At 47.4% G+C, this 20359-nt stretch overlaps 1 protein-coding gene across 1 annotated transcript in view; it reads left to right on the top strand.

Moving 5' to 3' along the window:
* The window catches only part of Slit3 (slit guidance ligand 3), a 595031-nt gene that overhangs the window by 448861 nt on the left and 125811 nt on the right, over positions 1-20359 (top strand). Inside the window, exons 8-9 of the mRNA XM_052194961.1 lie at positions 4430-4593; positions 13554-13695. Coding sequence (XP_052050921.1) covers positions 4430-4593; positions 13554-13695 — 306 coding nt within the window. The remainder of the gene's footprint in view (positions 1-4429; positions 4594-13553; positions 13696-20359) is intronic.

The raw sequence follows: 20359 nt of genomic DNA, 5'->3' as shown, positions 1-20359 counted from the left end.
GGACATATCTTTTTATTCTTCTGTGCTTTGGGCCAGGGACTTAACAATACATGCTTATGTTGGATTCACTGTGAGGGTACACTATGATGTGTGTAGTTATTGCCGGTGTGCACGGTAGTATTAGTCATCCCAGACCAATCTCCTTCTCTGCTCCCGAGATTCTTGTTGAATACCCTCAGATAACAGCATACCTAGGAACCCGTATCATTTCCCCTTCCTCTGAAAATGGAGCGGAACATTAACTGAATTTTAAGGAGATGCCATTTGGTCTTCTAAAACCACAATTAAATTGAGGAAGCATGAAGCCCAGGTCCCGAAACAGGAAATCAAAAGTGAGCCTCCCTCAGGATACTGGGTCTGCTCTCCCAAGGGAGTGGGCATCCAGAAGTTCTCACTGTAAAATGTAGCCCTGCAGCGCCTCCTGACACAGCCTGTGACGGGCTACCCTCTGAGTCCTTTTCAGTCTAAAAACAACATCAACAGAGCAAGGATAGGTCCAGAGGAGCTGGGGAGGGGGGTGTCTAGCCTGGGCTCCTGGGTACCTGCTCAGGCATGTTGAGGAGGGAAGTGAGTAAGGAGTCTTATCTCATTTCTGTTGTGATTTTTCTCTGTGGTTCTAAATATCTGATGGGATCCGATCAATCAATCAGTCTTGTCTGTTCTCTTTGCTCTCTGCCTGGCTGCCATTTTCTCTTTAGTTTTATTCAGAGATGCTCTGTATAGAACTCCCTGGGGCTGAACTGACTAATCCCCCCTTCACTGTAATTAAAGCGTTGGGGGGTGGGTGACTGGGGAAGGGGGGAGGGGAAGGAAGGCATAAATGGGATTTCCAAAGGAAAGCTTTTACATAGAATTCAGGACACCACATTTTATGAAAAACTGACCCCTCTCTAAAAGGATTTGCTGGAAATTTAATTTGGCATCTGCGGCTAAAAGGCACCTTTTGTAAATTGGCATTTGTATTCATTCGCCTTCTGCTCCACAGAGGAGGTCTCATCCGTGTGGAATATGGTTTGTCCGTTCTCAAAAGATCACAGCACAGCACGTAGGAACTCCAGCCACCTGGCTGCTTTCACGTCTCCAGAAGCAGCAGCAGCTGTGTACAGGCAGTGCCACGGTTTGGAAAGATGCTGAAATCTACACTGTTTGGACGTACAATAACGGCAAACATTTCCTCCGAGGTTGCTGTGCACCAGGCCTTGTGTGAAGTAACTCCCTGTGAGTTCCTTCAACCCAGGCCTGGTGTGAAGTAACTCCCTGTGAGTTCCTTCAACAGTCCTTCCCATTTTATGGCTGGTCACACTGAGGCCTGGGGTGAAATCACTGCACCCCAAAATCAAAGGCAGAAGGAAGCTGGAACCAATGTCAGCATTATGTAACCTGACATCAGCGCTCACATCACGCAGAGGGATAAAAAAACAGAACATGGGGCTGGATTAGCAGAGCAAGGAGAGACCAGTCCTTCTGCATGGTCCAGCATCCCTGAATGTCATCACCATCACAGCTTAAAATTGTGGAAAGTAATTAAATAATTCCCTTTCTCACTCAAGAGGATCTGGACCATTTTTAGCAATTTCCACGGCAAGTTTCTTGATGCGCCTGATTGTTTTAAGAAATAGTATTTAGTAAGCCAGCATGATGGTGCACATCTGGTCTGTGACTCTGGTGCGTCTAGGGCAGGATAGAAGGTAGAGACAGGAGGACCTCTAGAATCATATGGACCAGCTAGTCCCCTATACACAGTGTGGCAGGCAACAGAGACCCCGTCTCTTCAGGAAGCAAGGATTGACATCACAGGCTATATTCTGGCCCCCACGCATGCTCACAGCACATGCAGGCCACATTCCCACACTCATGTGTACACACACACACCATACACTCATGCTTTGCACACCCAGATGCTGGAACAAACAAAAGAGCAGCGCCCTTAGTATCTGGACGGTGTTTCTCCACCCCATCTTCCAAGCATGGTGTGAAAAGGTAGCTTGAGAGAACTTGTCTAGCTTGACCCTGCCATCATTTCTGGCCAGTAATAGCCTGAGCATAGGGAGCTGAATCTGTCCCCTGCCCTGGGCTTTCTGATTGAGGCTCCATGATTGAAACTTCTCTATCAGTCGAGGTCACTACTTTTCTGTGATCCCACTTTGGAAGGGAAAAAGTCTCAGGAAGATGGCCAGAGGGATAGAAACATCTATCGGGAGATGGAGAAGAACAGTCATTTGGGGGCTGGCTGGCGGGGGCTGAGAAAGAATTCACCTGACACCATCTTCCAGACAGAAGCCTACAGCTTTTTGGTTAATACAAACATGAAGCATCTGACTAAAACCCAGACGCACCTAAAGCTCATTCTTGTCCTGCTAAACTCTCTCCATCAATTGGATCTGATGGGAACTTCTAATTTAGCCGCCTCAGAGACCCACACTTTGCTCAGCCTCCCCTATTGTCACACCACCATTGTTAGTGTCAAACAGAGCACACACAAAGCAAGCTGGTTAAGTGAGTGGCTGAGTCTCCTGGCACAAAATTGAATCCCCTCCCCTCAGCCTACACTCCTCTGCAGCCTGCCCTGGGATCCTCCTGCCCCTCACAGAACCACATGATAGTTGCCTAGGCACTCATTGCTACCTGAGAGGGGCTGGTAGGAAATCCTCTCTTCTCCTCCCCACTGTTTAGGAAATGTGCTTTTGCAAAGCGATGGTGCTCATTAGCACGCTGAGGTCCTGCCTACCCTCCTCTAACTGAGGTCTCTCCCACTGGCTTGGGACTTTGACCACAGTACCCTTCCCAAATGTTTTATGATGTTTGGAATTCAGGCTAAGGGGAGGTCATGCTTGCATTAGCGCAGAAGGCTTGATCTTGGAAACTGAAGGGGAAGTATGTTAGGACTTTATAGTTCCTAAGTCCAGGGCCTCAGAGTTTCGGAAAATATGTCTGACTTACTCTGAAACACAAGAGGTACTTAATAGATACAGAAATTTTTAGCAAAAAAAATTTACATTTTATGTAGGTTTGGGGTTCATTTACCGCACCTGAAATGACAGGGTTTGGAGCAGCCCTGGGGGAGCTGGCCTGCTGGGATTCTGTGCCTATTGGTGACAGAAGGCTCGGCCAGCAAACGCCTGAGTTGGCTGCACTTGGCTAGTGTTTGGCAATGTTGACCTTGCGCTAAGTGGGATGTGGTCAAGGGCCCTTCAGCTCTCTCATTATAGTGCAGGCGTGATCCAAGCCACTCCTCTGGGATGCCACGCTGGAGTAATGAGCTTGACAAGGGGCTCTCGACAGTCCCGAGATACCAGCTGGCTGATTAGTGCATCCAGGATTGCCCATTTGAAATTTGCAACAAATCTCTCTGCTCTCTTGCTGCTAACACTCATGCACCACCAATTCTAACACCTGTAGGGAATATGGAAATTAGAAATGCTGGCAAAAAGTCTTTAAGGGGTGTCCTCTAAGAGCCTCTGAATAGCCTTAATTTGCCTCCTGCTCATAGGAGAAAGTTCAGGTCACTTAACCAGACAGGATTCCCCTCTGAAGTGGAGCAGGCCGGTCCATTTAGGGAATCTTACTCGGTCAAGCAAGAAACTGCTCTGAGTCACAGCTCCCACTGAAGAAGAACTGTAGTTTGTTAAGAAGTGGTTTGCCATCAAGATCAACCAGAGTAGGTAACCTCCAGGTAAAACAGAACCCGGCGAGGAGGAGGCAGGCACCATGGAGAGAGTATAAAGGATTCCAAGAGCCTGCTCATTTAACAGGAAGTAGAGAGAAGGACCATCCCCCAGAAAGCACTTCTCTCTGTGCCTCCTCACCCTGCCTCACGTTCCCAGTCAGCCCTGGCTTAGAACTCCCATGCTGTGGGATCATATAGGACACTTAGGCGACGAAGGAGCCTGGAGCAGATGTCAGTCACACAGCAGCACAGACAGGAGGAGAAACAGAACTCCATTTAGGCCCAGCTGTAAGCCCCACACTCCAGTGCTACAGGGTGACCCTGTGGGATCTTTGACTCACACTCAGTTGTGTGATGTCATTCTCAGTCATCATCCTGTGGTGATGTCATTCTCCCGCCCCTCTGTGCTGATGCCAGCTAGCCAGAAAAAAAGAGAAGGACAGAATTAGTATTAGGACATGCAAATTGTTCAGAACCTCCAGGATACCCATTGACCAAGGCCTACACTTGAAAATATTTATAGCACGGTAATAAAAGGACCAAGGCTTCTGGGGTTTTTTTGTTGTTGTTGTTTTTGGTTTTGGTTTTTTTTTTTTTTTTTTTTTGCTTGTTTGTTTTCATTGTTTATTTTTCCTATCCATAGGGGTTATGAATGTTGCCGTAGGCTCGTGAAAATTATCATGCTGGCGACATGGTCATCAGAGGTCTAGCCCACTCTCTTCTCTGTGTAATGGCATCTCTATCTCTCTCTCCTTCTCCAAGGCGTCTCCACTCCAACCACCTGTACTGTGACTGTCATTTGGCCTGGCTCTCAGATTGGCTGCGACAGCGGCGGACCATTGGCCAGTTCACCCTCTGCATGGCGCCTGTGCACCTGAGAGGCTTCAGTGTGGCGGATGTGCAGAAGAAGGAATATGTGTGTCCAGGTGAGCCGGCCCCACCTGCTCACCACTTCCCAGGCTAAGATCCACATACCCATCGGCCCTGTCTACCATGTCCCTGGTCCTGGTCATACCCACCCCAGAGCTTGGTTTATATAAAAGGAATCTCATGGTCAGCTGAGGAATGCAGTAAGGAGAGCTTGCATTCTGCAAGGAGTTAAAAGAAAGAATCTATTGACATCTAGAACAGAAGATGCAAAAGAAAGAAAAAAACCCACCTCACAAATCACTCTATGTTGAGCCCCGTAGTTGCCTGGTACCAGGAAACCTCACATTTGATGAACAGCATGGCGTCAGTACATGGGTGTAATGGAAGTGTTTTAGCATTGACTAGCACTCACTACAACCCTTCTGTCCCCCAAATGTTTGTAGAAATGAGGTAGGATGGTGCAGACTGTAGACTAAGCCTATCTAGCTAGAAGTCCTAGCCTTTCCCTTACTGCTGTGTGACTTTGGCAAGTTACCATTCGCCTGAAATAGAAATAATGCTAGAATACAGCTCAAAGAATGTGTGAGAAGATTTAGGTAAAATAACATCTACAGCGCACTTAGTGTAATACTTACTAAGACAGTGATAAATGGGGCTTGACTGGTGCAGCGTAGTAGGCCCACGCAGTGAGCTGAACAAGCGTGCGGATCTGTGGGTGGCTGACGTGTAGTAGGGTCCCAGATTGCCTAGAAAGCACTCGGAACTGAGCCACACAGACGTGTGAACAGGACAGCTCCAATCTCCAGGAGTGAGAGGTGACCGGGTGACCCAAGATCTCCCTGGAGGGGCATAGCTTTTAAACCGGATCCTAAATTTTGTTTGCTTCTGTTTACTTCTACCAACTCTTCTTGTGGCAAAGAAGTGGAGATAAGTCCTGGGATCTGGCGGAAGGGGACACATACACACTACACACACACACACACACACACACACACACACACACACACACACTCACACACACACACACACACACACACACACGCTACACACTACACACACACACACACACACACACACACACACACACACACGTTCCCTAACAGTCACATAGCTTCCCAGGAGCCCAGTCCTGGACTGGAATGCAGTGGTCTGTCTCTAAAAGGCTGAGTCCAGGCAGCTAGGGCACACAGGAGCCCACCTTGCATTTCTCTTCTTGGCTGTCACCCACTTCCCCTTCACTTCCAGTTTGCTTCCTTCTGTCATGATAAGACAAAGAGCAGAAGGAACCAAGGGTTTCTTTCATCTTACAGCTTACAGTCTATCCCTGAGGGAAGTCAGGACAGGAACTCAAGGCAGGAGCTGAAGCAGAGGCCGTGGAGGAGTGCTGTTCACTGGCTTCCTCAGCCTGCTTTCTTCTGCAACCCAGGACCGCCTGCCTATCAATCTTTAGGAAAATGTCCTCTAGACTTCCGTGTAGGCCCATCTGATGAAGGCATTTTCTCAGTTGAGCATCCCTGACTAACTAAAGCTTGTGTCAAGTTGACAAAAACAAACAAACAAACAAAAGCAACAGCAACCAGCATGGCGCTGTGGACTTAACAGACTCAGTGTGTGTTGCTGTGTGTTGCTGGGCCCCGCAATGGCCAGGAGTACAGACTGGGTGTGTGACTCATTCAGGTCTTGAATTCAGCATGCCCCGCCCCTTGCTTCCCTGCTCTCTCCTCATCACATTGCTAAGTCATCCCGTTTTTTATTCTCCAAAAGCATTTTAACACATCCTCAAGTAGGACCTCAATAGCTTCCTATAGACGCCCACTTAGAAACTACTTCCCATCAAACACATATAATAAAACCGTTTATCACACAGCCACCAAAAATCAAATACAGTGACTATAATTACAGTAATTATCAGGCAAAGGGTGCAATATCGGCATAAGTGCCAGTGAAAGAAATAATTACAGGGTGCAGGAGCCATCCAAGAGCTACCGAGGCAAACTAATTAGAGAGGATGTAAAAACATTACATGACAGGTGGGTACCGAGAGTAAAATGGCAAGTGACCGTGGTGCTCCTCTGTCGTAGAAGCTGCCTCTTGTCAGCACGCTGCCCAGACAGTGACTGTCCTACAGCAGCCAGAATCCAAGCCCCCTGGGAATGAGGCTGCCCGACCCTGATCCTAGAAACGCCAGTGCCAGAACCGCAGCCCTTTGAAAAGCCTAGATCCAGCAACAGTCTCCTTAGCTAAACACGGGGATAGAACACCCTACTCCCTTCCCTGCTTAAAGCAGCCAAGCCCAATGTATGTGATGGTTCTTGTAATTTCTAACACATTGTCTTTTGAGGATGTGAGAACTTTCCCCACAAACTCTTGACAGCAACACGCTGTCATGAATCTCACCTTCTTGCCAGTCGTATCAACTTAGGGCAGTAGTACAGAGGGACTTGCCCTTTGTGTCCGATGCCCAAGGAATAAAACAGACTGTTCTAGGAAGGTGGGTGCTTTGGAAAGGTCAAAATTGGTTAGTTACAGTGCTGGGGGGGGGGATCTGGTGAGCCCCTCTGAGGAATGGACACTTCCATGATGTGAGAAATATGAGAGGTGTGACCGCGCGCGCACGCACGCTCACACACACACACACACACACACACACACACATCTCATCTCCTCTGTGTGAGGGATGCTAGAGGAGGCAGTGTGGAACAAAGGCAATTAGGACAGTAGTAACCAGTCCGGGAGGCCCTGAGGAGAAGGTCACAGAGAAGGGCTGTCCTAGGCCCTCACTACCTTTACATACTGCTGTGGAGGGTGCAGGCCCACCTACCCCAGGCCAGAGCCCAGTAAGGCATCTGAGTAAAGCCACCTGGGAAGGACCTGGCTGGGCTTGTCTAAAGCTGCCCAAAGACAAACCTAACTGCCCACTGAGGGGACTTCAGTGAGGGACAAGAACTTGTGAAAGATGCAGGCATGGAACACATTGAGTCTCTCCTGCCATCCCCAGAGCCCTGTCAAAGCTACAGGAGAAAACCTCCCTGGCTCTTCAGTGGTTGCTAAGCCTTCTCCCAAAGCAGCTCCGGAGATAGGAAAGACCTTATCTCACTTAACTGGGAGGCCCTGCCTGCCCAAGTCCCTGATAGTGCCCTTGAATTAAATTCAGCCATCCCAAGCCTGGCCTACCCTTACCCCCCAGAAGCTATGGAGAAGAGCGCACTATCTCTCCAGCTAACCAGAACTCTGTTAGCAATGCACTTAGAGAAATGCATCTCCTGTCAGCTGTACCCTCCAGTCTAAGACATTTATTTCCTCCTTTGGGGGAAGCAATTGAGAATTTTTTTAAACAGGCTGCAGGGGGAAATATGTCTCTGTTTTATCTTTTATCAGAGTGTCGTCTGTGTGGTACAGCCTGCCTACTGGGCTTCCTTCAGTGACTACTGAAGGATTTCTCTGTTAGTATCTTTTGTTTCTAGAGCCTGAGGGCTATAAGGACCCACAGGCCATGTTTCATCTGCTTATCCCTTGCTACATATCAGGATTTTATCAAAGTGTGTAATACATTAGAGAAGAACATGTCACATGATTTGTGAGGGTTTTTTTTCCTCATCTTCATTTAAAGGGTTTATCTGGGAGTTCATACGCTAAGATTTATTTTTTGTGTTGTTTCTTTCCAGACACCTTAATCTCAGAGAGCCTCTACCTGTCATTATTCATAATTTATGGCTATTTTTTAACTATTTGACCTCCTGAATCAATTATCTCTTCCCTTTGAATGTCTTTGAGCCCATTGATTTGTCTATCATCTTCAAACCGGTGGCCTTGAATATGAAATATCTTTTCATAAAGATATCAATCTTATCTTCCAGTAGTAAAGGACAAATCTCCTTCGTTTCAGAGATTTGCCCCTAAACAATACTAGATCCAGTAGCCGCTCCATAAATTTTCCCTTTTACTATTCAAAAATAAATATACTTATCTCCCTGGAAACAGAAACTTTCCTTCATCCTCTCTTTCTTTCTTTCTTTCTGAGACCAGTTACTAAGTATAAAGATAATTAAGGTAGGCTGTGTCTAGCCACCCCTCTCCTTAGGAGGTTTTAATTAAAATACCATAATTGAACATTGCAGGAATGAGATTATTAGGTTTATTTAGCCATTTCCAAAATTATCATGCCTCTGGTATTTAAATCATGTTCATTTATATTCTCACCGTAATTGCCAGAGTTCCGTTGTCACTGAAGTCTGTTGTTGGCTTTTGAAAGGCCAGAGGCCAGTTGGGAAGCTTAATTTGAATACTGGAATTAATTTATTTCAACACACTCACAAGGCCATTGGATATTTTAACTCTGCACTCTACTGGGTGATTTTTTTTTTTAAATCAGAAAGAAAGAAACCCTAGCGTGTTCCCCCCTCATTGTGTAGCTTACACAGGTCCACGCCTCAGCCCTGCCTCCTGCCTCCTGCCTCCAGGTTCCCAGGCACCACACATTTTCAATTCTGTGGCAATAAAAAGCAGCACTTAAGATGGGGTTATTTTTCCCCCAGTAGAGACAGAAAAGCGTTCAGCCCAGTGTTGTTCCATAGCTCTGCGGTCTTCAGTAGTTTCCTTAGCCTCCATAGTCTTCAGGCCCATCAATGTAATGGGACCGAAAGAGGCAGAGCCCAAACCACAGCTGAGGATCAAGTGGTCTCATATATTCAGGGCACTGAATGCTGCACGGGTCTTATTTTGTGGATGCTGCTATGAGAAAGGTGTCCATTCTTGACATCTCTGTGAGTCCATCTGAGACCAAAGTCAGTGATGTTTGGTTCGTCACCTGGGCAGACGAGCACGGGACGGGCAATTTTAAACCCATCCTATTTTGCCAGTTAGGAGAACAAAGATGAGGTGACACCTGGGCAGGGGCCAGCTTTGAGTCATAGATTGCACTTTTTTCTCTCTTGACGCTACAAGAGGAGGGCCTGTATGGTGAGCCCAGGAGGGACTGCTAATGCACAACTGTGCCTGTGCCTGTGTCTGTGCCTGTGCCTATACTTGAGTCTGTGCCTGCGCCTGAGCCACAGAACCTTCCTGAGGAAAGGTTCATCGAGACCACTCCCACCTCATCCTCCGCTGACCTTGGAAACCCAGATCTCGAAGGGCTAACCTAGGATAGCTCTTCTTTGTGACCTTCTTCTCGGGGCCTCCCAGACTGGTCATTGCTGTCTTAATTGCCTTGCTGCACAAGGCTTCCTCTAGCAACCCCTATCAGAATCTCATAAATTACCTACCACACAGAGCAGGCTAGGCTTGGGATTCATACCCAGGAGCATCTCCACTCCAGGAAGCTGTCCAGGGTGGGACAGTTCCCCCGCCTCAGTCACATGCATTGACCCTGGGGGAAAGTCATCTAACTTCAAAAGCCCTGTTATCTGAGGCCAGCTGTTCCTCTTACTGGTGAGGGTGATGGGTCAGGGTCCCTCCATGCTGGATCCTCTGCCTGCTTTGCAGGAATGAGTTAGAATAAAACTCACCTCGAGGTGTCCCATGCCTACAGCAGCCATTCTACTAAAGGTCAGGTGGCCTGGCAGCTCCAATAAGGACCTCAGAATTTAAGGGAAGCCAGTGCCTCTATTGTCCCACGCTCTGCTCTGCTGTGCTCTGCTCTGCCTCAAGACACCAGACCATAGCAACCGGTAGTAAGTAGGCCTTGCCCGCACTGAACTGCAGAAGAGGGATTGTCAAGAATAGGTCCCACCTTCCAGGGCCACTCCATCTCCTATTCAACACCTGACCCCACCTACCAAAGCCAGGACACTCAGAACTCGGAGCCTTTCCTTGGGGGCACCTAGAGGTAACCCTCACCTACCTTAGGAACATCCCCCCACCTCTTCCAGACACCTAAGCCAATTCATTCATGGTTCTTATCCAGAGTGTGCTTGATTAACTTCCTCATGTGCTGAGGCCTGTTTTAAGCAGTGAGAATATAACAGTAAGACAAAAAAATACAAAAGAGGTCATTGCCTTATAGAATTTACATCCTCAGTCCGCCCAGAGTCTGCAAAGGGGCGGGACTTCCTCCATCACTTACAGACATTGAGGACTTTAGCGGACTTGTCCTGGCTCTTCAGTCATTCATCAGAGGGAAGTGCTTGCCAAGGGAGGGAATCTGTCTTTCAATCATATTGAAACCTAGAGTGGTTAAACAAGGAGTAATGGCCTCCCCACCGTAGGGTGGTGACTGCCTGCCTGGAGAGCTGCCAACCCAGGGTGCTGACAGAGGCTATAATTACCGTTGTTTTCTCTGTGTAATTAAAGGTGTTGTTAGTGGCCTGGTTAAGGAATCTTTTTCACAGTCTGTGAAAATCTTTTTTTTTCCTTTTGGCCTTGACAACATTCCTTGGAATGTAGTGTATGCCCCTTCCTGACTAAGAACCACCTAGGGAAGACCCAGACAGTTCCCAGGGGACTGCTGCTACCTGAGTCTGGTTTAGAATTAATCCATTTCAGTGTAGCAGTCAGAGGGGCACCTTTGAAAACTGCTACGTCACAAGCTTCTATTGCCAGTAGGAGCCCTTGAATTTGATGCTCACCCAACTCCTGACTTTTCTGAAGAATTCTGTACAGTGTTGCACCTGATCAAAAGAGGAGCCATCTTCAGATCCTTCTGCCCGCAAGGGTGGACCTGCCAGGCTCAGAGCAGCATCTCCACCCCAGGAAGCTGTCCAGGGTGGGACAGTTCCCCTGCCTCAGTCACATGCACTGACCCCTTGATGTAGACAGCCTGTAGACAGAAACCTGGACTGGCAGGTACCCTGGGGGAAAGTCATCTACACTTCAAAAGCCCTGTTATCTGAGGCCAGCTGTTCCTCTTACTGGTGAGGGTGATGAGTTAGGGTCCCTCCATGCTGGATCCTCTGTGTGCTTTGCAGGAATGAGTCAGAATAAAACTCACCTCAAGTGCTTTGCGGGAATGAATCAGAATAAAACTCACCTCGAGGTGTCCCATGCCTCCAGCAGCCATTCTGCTAAAGGTCAGGTGGCCTGGCAGCTCCGATGAGGGTCTCAGAATTCATGCCTTCCCAACACCTCATCTCCTAAGATGGAAACAGAAAAGCTCAGTGCTGCTGCTTGCCCAAGAACTCTCAGTCAATTGGAGGCAGCAAAAGACCCAATTACAATAACCCTCTAGGAAGCTCTTCTAGGAAGAATCCTTATCTATCCAGACACCCTCCTAAAAGGTCTATCCACCAACTGCCTCTGCTTCACAACAAAACCATGCTATATGTACATTAGGTACAGTCACACACACACACACACACACACACACACACACCCCATTTTACAGATGAGGAAAACTGAGGCACAAAGAAGCATGAACGAATAAGAGAACTAAAATCCAAACCGAGGCCATGGGTGCTCCACAGTTGCCAGTGGCAGCCACGCACCTGCTGGCTCTCTGTTTCGCCACTGTCTCGGAACAGGAAGGCCTTCTCCAACCTTGTAGTTAAGTCAGAGTACCTCCTCTCTAAGAGCAGACTTGCGCTTGAGTGTTAGCGTAAGTCACCAGCTGTCCGACATTTCCATGGTACCTTCGGGGTCCTCTAGGGTGTAGCTGGTATCGCTGAAGTCCTTGTCTGTACACTTTGTCAAGCACCTTGCTTAAGACACTATATTTAAGTTTTTTGTTCTGTGTGTTTATATGAAACTTATGTAAAGGGCAGTAAGAATCATTGGTAGGTGGGTTGGCACCTACCAATTTTCTGGGAAGAACAACATTCTAGACTGAGCGTTAGGCACAATTAGGCTTCAACAGAAAGGAGGCCCTGGACACTCCTGGATGTGAGGTGTGAAATTCTCTTTGAACCATGGAGTCTTGCCCCGGGCTTAGCTGGTCACCTCATTCGAGCCCTGCAACAAGACTCAATTTCTCCAGTGAACACTGGCCAACCCAAAAGTCATTTTCCCCTGCAGTTTTTTTTTTTTCCATCTCACCCCGTTAATCTGTATCCAAAACTTCGGAGCCCGAGGGGAAGTATTTGAGCAGTGAGGGATCCTGCAGAGTCCATCTGAGCTCGATCACAGCCCTTAGTTCTTTGGATTCTGATAGCTCAGAGGGAGATATGGAAAGACACTGAGATGATAGTCACAGGCTGAGGACCCAGGATGCTGCTGGACTCTGTCCACATGTGAAAAACAAACCCGGTGTCTGAGAATCATACCTCACTGGGAGGTGGCTATCAACGCAGGGAAGCATTGCCAGGGTTTTTAAAGCATTTCAATGTGTTTCTTGTCCTCAGGGTTTGATGTGACCACCCAAGGGAGTCATGGAAGTTCTTGGGGACTCTTTGGATCCAAATTGAATTTGTAGCAAAATCTATATGTGTTTGGTCTTCAAAATAAACTCCTGAGATACCATTTGCTTAGCCTTTGGATCACATTTAAATGACTGATTCTCAGCTCGAATGTAATGAAGAGCTGACTCCAAAATATATAGTAACTTCCTCACCTCTTATCTAGTAAGTTTAATTTGGCTCTTCCATGGACCCAGTTGGATATGGCCTGGGTGTCACTTCTGATGTTTTGACAAAATCGATGCTGCAATTGAGTAAACTCTGCCACTTTAAGCCTCTGACTTGGTTGCGACAGTAACTTTGAGCGCCAGAATAGAAGGCGCATCAGCTGACAGCATCCCATCACCAGACGTAAACAAAAATTCCGAGGTGCTGGGCATGATGAGAAAGTAGTCTTTGTGTGTGTCCTTTAGATTCTGGTGGCAAAGTTCCATGTGTGGTGTATGCTGGGAACTCCTCTTTCTATAAAAGAAGCAACATGGTAGGATATTAAGCAGGCAAGATGACCAGCAAAAAGCCAGACCCCCACCCCTTCACCACCTCACGTCTCCCTGAAGAGGGAGATCCTGGTTGATGGTAATTCACCAGACTGCTTGACACTCAAGCTACACCTCAGGAAGTGGATCAGGAGGCTCAATGCTAAGGACCTCCTAGCACTGGTGTGAGTTGACCATTATGTTCTGGCTCCACAGGTCCCCACTCGGAGGCTCCAGCCTGCAATGCCAACTCCCTCTCCTGCCCTTCTGCTTGCTCATGCAGTAATAACATTGTGGACTGCCGAGGGAAAGGACTGACAGAGATCCCCGCCAACCTGCCAGAGGGCATCGTGGAAATGTGAGTTCCCAGTTGCCTTTCCTCAGTCCCTAGTTAGCTAACCTCTCAGCAAGTCTCTCAGTAGACAATCGGAACGTTGGACTGTAAAGTGTGGCCATTACAAATACTCATGAACCTTTTCTCTGGACTCCTAGGTTTTCTTCAGTCTAGTTGTCAAGAGCATGGATGGGTTGAAGAATAGTCAGCAAGCTATAGCTTGTAGGAAATGCACATATCATCTATGTTACAAATCACATTTTATTGGTCCTTATGCAACCTTGTTCATTGAAACTGTCTTTGGCTGGTCCCTCAGGGCAGGATGGAGTAGTTATGACCAGGACCATATGGCATACACAGTGTAAAATGTATTCTGCCTGGTCCTCCTCAGAGAGCTGCCAATCCCTGAACTGCGGTCAGACAGTATCCATACCTGGATCTCCTGTATGCCTTCTCTTTGGCACTTGGTAAACTAGTTTTTTGTGTTGACATTGGTCTTCTCATTAACCTGATAATTGCGGTATTATATTTCAGCGGGCCGTAGTGAAAACCAAATGAAATGCTATATATAAGGCACTCACTGGAGCCTCAATACAGAGTCAAGGGCATTCCCAGTGGAGGTGGGAGCAGCGGAAGGAAAATGCTAAACTGATTTCATAGTTCTTTATCATTTCGTATGGGATGTTTGTCCTTTAGATCTTCAGGTAAAGAGACGAGATTGTGTCTGTCTTGGCATGTGTACAGTTGTGAGCCTCTGCAGGAAGATGTGTCCATGTGGCTAAGCCTTGTCCATCTTCCCTGGTAAATTAGAAAATGACCATTGTCGAATTCTAGGACAAGTAGGGTTATCAGTCAGCATGGACCTCAAGCCATCTCCTAAAAGCTCACAGTTGCCTTCATTTCTCTACCATTGTTGCTTCATGGAGGCTTCTACTGGAACCAACATGGGATGGAATCCATTGGCTACACCATCTCCTCCTCCCACTCTGTCTCTGCCTCTGTTTCCCCTGCAGCCCCTCCCCACCCCCATTCATAGGCTTCTTGAGCCATTCTCCCACATGGTCCATTCACCACTTACATTTGTGTGTTTGTATGGCGGTTTGTCTGTGCTTGAAGAGGTAGACAAGATGTCTGCTTTTGTGCCCTGTATAGTCTAGAGAGATCAAATAATGAAATAATTCAAATAATTTATTTAAAGGTGATGGGGGCCGGAATGGAGCAAGGAAAGGAGTTGAAGCAAGGGTAAAAAATTTAAGTGACCATCAGTAAGAGTGTTAGAGGTTGCAGTGAGTGGCGTGTGCAAAGGCCCTAGGGTGCACGTGTGCCTGGTATACCAGGAGGCCATTATGACTGAAGCACAGAAAGCAAAGGGGAGGTAGTGGGAGCTGAGGGGAAATGGGGCCCCACCATGGGCAGTTTAAGGACTTTGGTTACAGTCTGGTTGGGATGGGAAGAACCACACAGCTCACAAAAGTGGAATCCTGTTTTGTTCCTCCTTTTTCTGCTTCGCCAACTCTTCTCTGAGTCTCTGCACCACTCGCTGCAGGCAGGAGCTAGTAAATAAGGAGGGCTCTCTGCTCTCCACACCCTGTGTGGCCACCACACAGTGGCTCCCACAGCTGTCTCCCCACAGCGCCAGCTGAAGGCCATCACAATGCAGCTGTCCACACTGCTGTGCCCCGGACCGGGAGAGCGTCCTCTTCTGGAGAGCCCTGGCGCACCTCTCCCTTCTGGCTTCTTCCTTGTTCATCTCCTGCTCCTGCTTTTCTCTGCCTGAGCCGCTTCCCCTTCATCACTGACTCCCTTCTTGAGTCATCTTCCCTTCTCTCCCCAGACCTTTGACCTTGCTGCATCTCTTCCCCTACCAACCACCCTGTCAACTTACTGCCTTGTTAACTCTGTACTCCTCTTCCTCAGGGATGTCTGCCCATGTCAGGGTGAGACCTTGACCCTCTGAGGCAGGCGTTCTGGTTAGAGTGCCTGCTTGCCCTCGCATCCTTTTAGATCCTGACCTTCTTCATTTCTCCTCTCCCTCTGCCTGCCAGATTTTATATCTTGTTCTTTGGTACCCCGAGACCTTTCCTCTTGGCCAGGATTCCAACTCACAGCCTGAAAGAAAAGTCTGGGTTAAAGCATCAGTCTGTATCCAGGAACACCACCCCAGCCCAGTCTGTCTCCCTCCTTTCCAGCTTCCCATCTGATCTCCAAGTATGGCCCTCACAGATCAGCTCAAGTCTCTAGAAGTTCAAAACTGCAGTTGCCTACCTTAAAAGCGTACCCTATATAGGCCCGGGTGATTGGACTCTCACCCAGATGTTGAATATTCACACAGACATTAACAAACTAGGATGTTAATATGAGAAGATTCCTGAGTTTTTAACCATTAAAAGTTAAAGGCATAATGTCAAGAACAATGGGATTGTTTTTCTATTTGAGCAAAATTGTCATTGCAAAGCAGCATCCAGACTTCCTCCTTACTACTGTCATCAAAAAGGCCATTTATTTTACAAAATAATGAATGCTGCAGATAGAGCATATGTATATATTATACAATATATGTACATACATTGTACAGATCGTCTTCTCTGGACAATTTATAAAAGATTTGTAAGGACCTAGCCTATAATATCAGAAGCTCAGGAACAGACAAGGTCTTTCCAAAGATAAACAACAATCACAGAGTGGTTATGATAGTATGCTCCGGCAGGCCCCCACACTGCCTCTGGCCTTGGCTTGTAGCCACTGGCAAATAACTTTTCTGAGCCTTGTCTCTCTCACTTGAGAACTGCAGAGGCCAATGGTGCTTCCTCGGTGGCATGGGCTGCAAGACGCTTAGCCTTTTGTCCAACACAGAGGATATACTGTCAATAATCACCATTATTTCACAACCAGAGCTACTGCGATATTACCACCAGCTCTATTCTTAGTGGCAATAAGAGGTAGAAAGCATGTCCTAGGATGCACCTACTGAACAGGGCCCTCCATGAAGATAGTTCTTTAAGAGTAAAAGTCAAGAGAATTGATTGCAGAGGCTAGCCATACATGGTGCAACTTGAACTTGAGAGTAGCTCATCTTCATGCAAATATATGCAGACATGGTAATAAGGTTGCCCCTGCTTATTGGGCACCCACGGTCTACCAGATGGATCACACAGGACTTCTCTTGCTGAGCTGGCCTCATTCTCCTGTGTGATGAGACGAAGCTGCGAGATTAAAGCAGATGAATTAAGTCCCTGTGGTTCAGGGCAGTAGATGGAATGGTGATGTGTAAGAGAGAGTGTGAGGTGGTGAACACCAGCGGCACCCATGCCTGGGCTTGGGGATCGGTTAGCCCAAAGTCTCTGAGGCAGCTAAACTTGTAGCGGGGATAGAACACCAGCAGATGCCAGATCTGGGGAGGAAAGAGGAAGAGTGTTGGAAGAAAGGAATGCGTCTCAGCAGAAGAGGTGTGTTTGATTTATCAGCCCAGACACATCAGAACCTGGCCTTCTCTAAATAGCAAGAATTTTAGCTCTTACCCATGGCCACCTATAATCCAGATTTACATCTCCTCACTTAGGAATGCTTGGAGCCAGATTCCCCACTCCCTTTTCTCAGTCTGTAAGCCATTGTGGATTCTTTTAAATCATCTTAACCTTGAGAAATAGTCCGTACTCCCGACATTTGGAAAGAGTGCCTATCTCTCATGCAAAGCAACCTGGCAGACTCTCTTAGATTTTTTTTTTTTTCAGAGAAGTGTGTGCTGGTCTCCTCGCATGCCAGAGCCAATTTCTCTAAAAATAGCTTTCTTCCAGAAAACCCACAGTGAAAGGTTTTGCTGTAGGTTTTCCTCGAAACCCGGCTCCCATCAGGGCTGCCTGGTGTTTCTCTGAACAGGCTCCAGCCTTCAGCCAGGAAAGATTCAGGGAAGAACTAGAGGCCCACAGACTTCTCTTCGTGGTCTGCAGACTCCCTCCAGTGCCTTCAGAAGCTCTAGAGGGAGCATCAGGATGAAGAATGCCTTCTGATTCCCAGCTCAGTCTGTTCCACGTGTCCTCTGACTCCCTGTGCGATGTCCTCTAGTGTCTTGTGTTCTTTGGAAGGAAGCCTGACTTGATGGGGAAAGGCTGGAGATAGGCTTCAGCAGGGATCTGTAAGCGAGCCTTCATATCAACCTCATTGCCAGCTGATAAGAGGGGGCACTGGCTTAGCTAGACTGGAGGCTTACACAAGTTGTGTAATTAAAAACAAAATGACCGACCAACCAAACCAACAGCCAGAACACTCTAGAAATCGGGCATCTTGGATATTTTAGTGTTTAAGAGCACCAAATTTCTGAGACACTGGCCTGAGTGGAGGTGCAGATAGGGTAGTGGAACCAATGCTGGCAAAATGAAGAAACCAGGCAGGACAGAAGATGGTCCAGAGCCTTGGGGTCAATAATCACTTGAATCCTGCCTTTGTCTCTTACTTTATGCATATTTCTTATCATCTCCTGCCTGATTCAGGAGTCCTTGGTAAATGCAGATGATCGTACCTACCTAAAGACTTCCAATGAGGATCAAGGGGCGTAATATAGAAGGTTAGCACAGTGTCTGGAAGTTAACTAAAAACAGAATGTGAAAAGCAAAACCCTATTCATAGATGTGACACGATAGCCTGGTTTAGTCTCAAATTCCTACACTGTTCATTTTTCCCTTGAGATTAAAAAGCGTCCTCTGCGGGCATCTGAACACATGCATCTCATAAGAAGAGCGAGTCTGGCACGGTGCCCGCTCCTCCCCCTGAGGTCCATAGGCAATGGCAGGTGTTCTGCAGACAGCCCATTAGAGATGGCATATGTCAGATTTGCCCACATTCCTCATCTTTGCTGTGGACCAAACATATGAATTAAGTGGAGGAGACCACACCTCGCTGCTAAGAGCAGTAAAGAATGGGAGCTAAGAAGCTGGACTCAGAGTACACCTTGAAAGGGGTTATCTTCAGCCCTAATCCAGGCATAGTCGGGCATAACATGTGCACACGAGTATTCAAACAGTTATTGAACAGGGGCGGGGCAGGACACTAAGAGCAGCGACGATTAAGACACTCTTTAACTGACAAGGACTAAAAGAATAAAGGTAGTTTCTCAACCCTGATATCGGAGAGCCTAGAGTTAAGGAGACAGGGACTTGGGTCACAGCAGTCTGACATCCATCCATTAGCTATTGATCTTAAGCAAAACGACTTCCAGAACCTCTCCTCTAACACCGGATAGCAGCACTGCTTGCTCCATGGCATTGTAGGCGGGGGAAGAAAGTGCCAGTATATGAAGGGCACCCTGTCTGACATTCAAAAGTCCTTGATAAATGCTAAATGTTCATCCGATGGCCATCGCTGCTGGCACTGTCATCATATCAACATGTCTGCAGCATGTCCTTTCTAGGGTGACTTATAGGCACACCCCCATACCGCATATACCCCTGCATTCTCTCCGCCCTCACGGTGACTTATGGATTGCCAGGCATATATCGTGTTCTGTCACATGTTTGCAAATGGCACATCATTAGGGGAGCACCTGAACAACTAGGGCAAATCAATACGGAGCGCAGAGGACTGAAATCCCCATCGGATGTTCCCTTTCTTTCTGCCGGTGCAGGAGGAGGATGTTCGGATGTTTGATTTGTATGTTTGTTTTTATGCTAGCTCTATTAAATCTGTTTGCAGCCTGAAGAATGTTTGCCAGACAAAGCAAGACACATGTGCCAGTTATGAGAACCCTGAAACAGCTGTTGGCTTCAGACATTTCCTGAGATGTGACAGATTTTGCTAATGCCGAGGCTTCTTTTTTGTTCTTTACAATGAAGCAGTTTCGCTGGGAGGCTCGATTGCTGTCTCCTTGTTCCGAGCTGCAGGACTGGTGATGTGCTCAACCTCCTCAAGGTCCTTGCCCTGTGCGAGGGTGTGGCCGTGCACATCCACATGTACCATGTGTGTCCTCCTGCTCCCCTGACAGGAGGGCCATTTTTCCTGACAATGGGCTGGCAAGAATTAGGAGAATAAATGGTTCACTAAAACCCAGTGGTTGAGAGTCAGGGCTTCGGAACCAGCCACACATGGATCTAAACCCCTGTTCTAGCCTCTCCTAACTCTGGACTAGCGTCTCAGTCTCTCTGAGCTTCAGTTCTTTTATGTTTAAGGTTAGAGCGCGGCATGGTAGTACAAACCTATAATCTTACCGTATGAAAGGCTATATAGCAAGGTGAGCGTAAGTCCTAGTCCTGCCTGGGCTACATAAAGAGATCATGTCACAAAAGAAGGGAAAAGGTAGGAGGGAGGGAGAAAATGGAGATGGTAGAAACTTATAGATGCACCTCACAGATGTGTAAATATTAGGTTTGACATGCCACAAAAGTTCAAAGCCCAATGCCTGTCACCTATATACTTGATACCTGTTAGTTCTTAATGTCATCCATATTCTTGCCTTTGCTTTATTTCACAACTGCCCCATCACCAAAGATTTCATGCCTTTGACAATCCATTAAGGGGCCAAGGGAAGGCTGAGAAATACAGAAAAAGCCCATTCTCAGAGTAAGAAAGTCTGAAGAATGCAGGCAGGAAGCAAGCCAAGGTCGCTACCAGGGTTAACAGTCTAGGCTTGGAGTTTCCTTGTTTTTTGCCCAAACCTCATCTCCTTGCACTGCATTTGCATACTATATATGCATGGGGT

Source organism: Apodemus sylvaticus, chromosome 10 (genome assembly GCF_947179515.1).
Source record: "Apodemus sylvaticus chromosome 10, mApoSyl1.1, whole genome shotgun sequence".
In the NCBI taxonomy this organism is placed as follows: domain Eukaryota; kingdom Metazoa; phylum Chordata; class Mammalia; order Rodentia; family Muridae; genus Apodemus; species Apodemus sylvaticus.
This window is presented reverse-complemented; position numbering and strand designations above follow the sequence as displayed.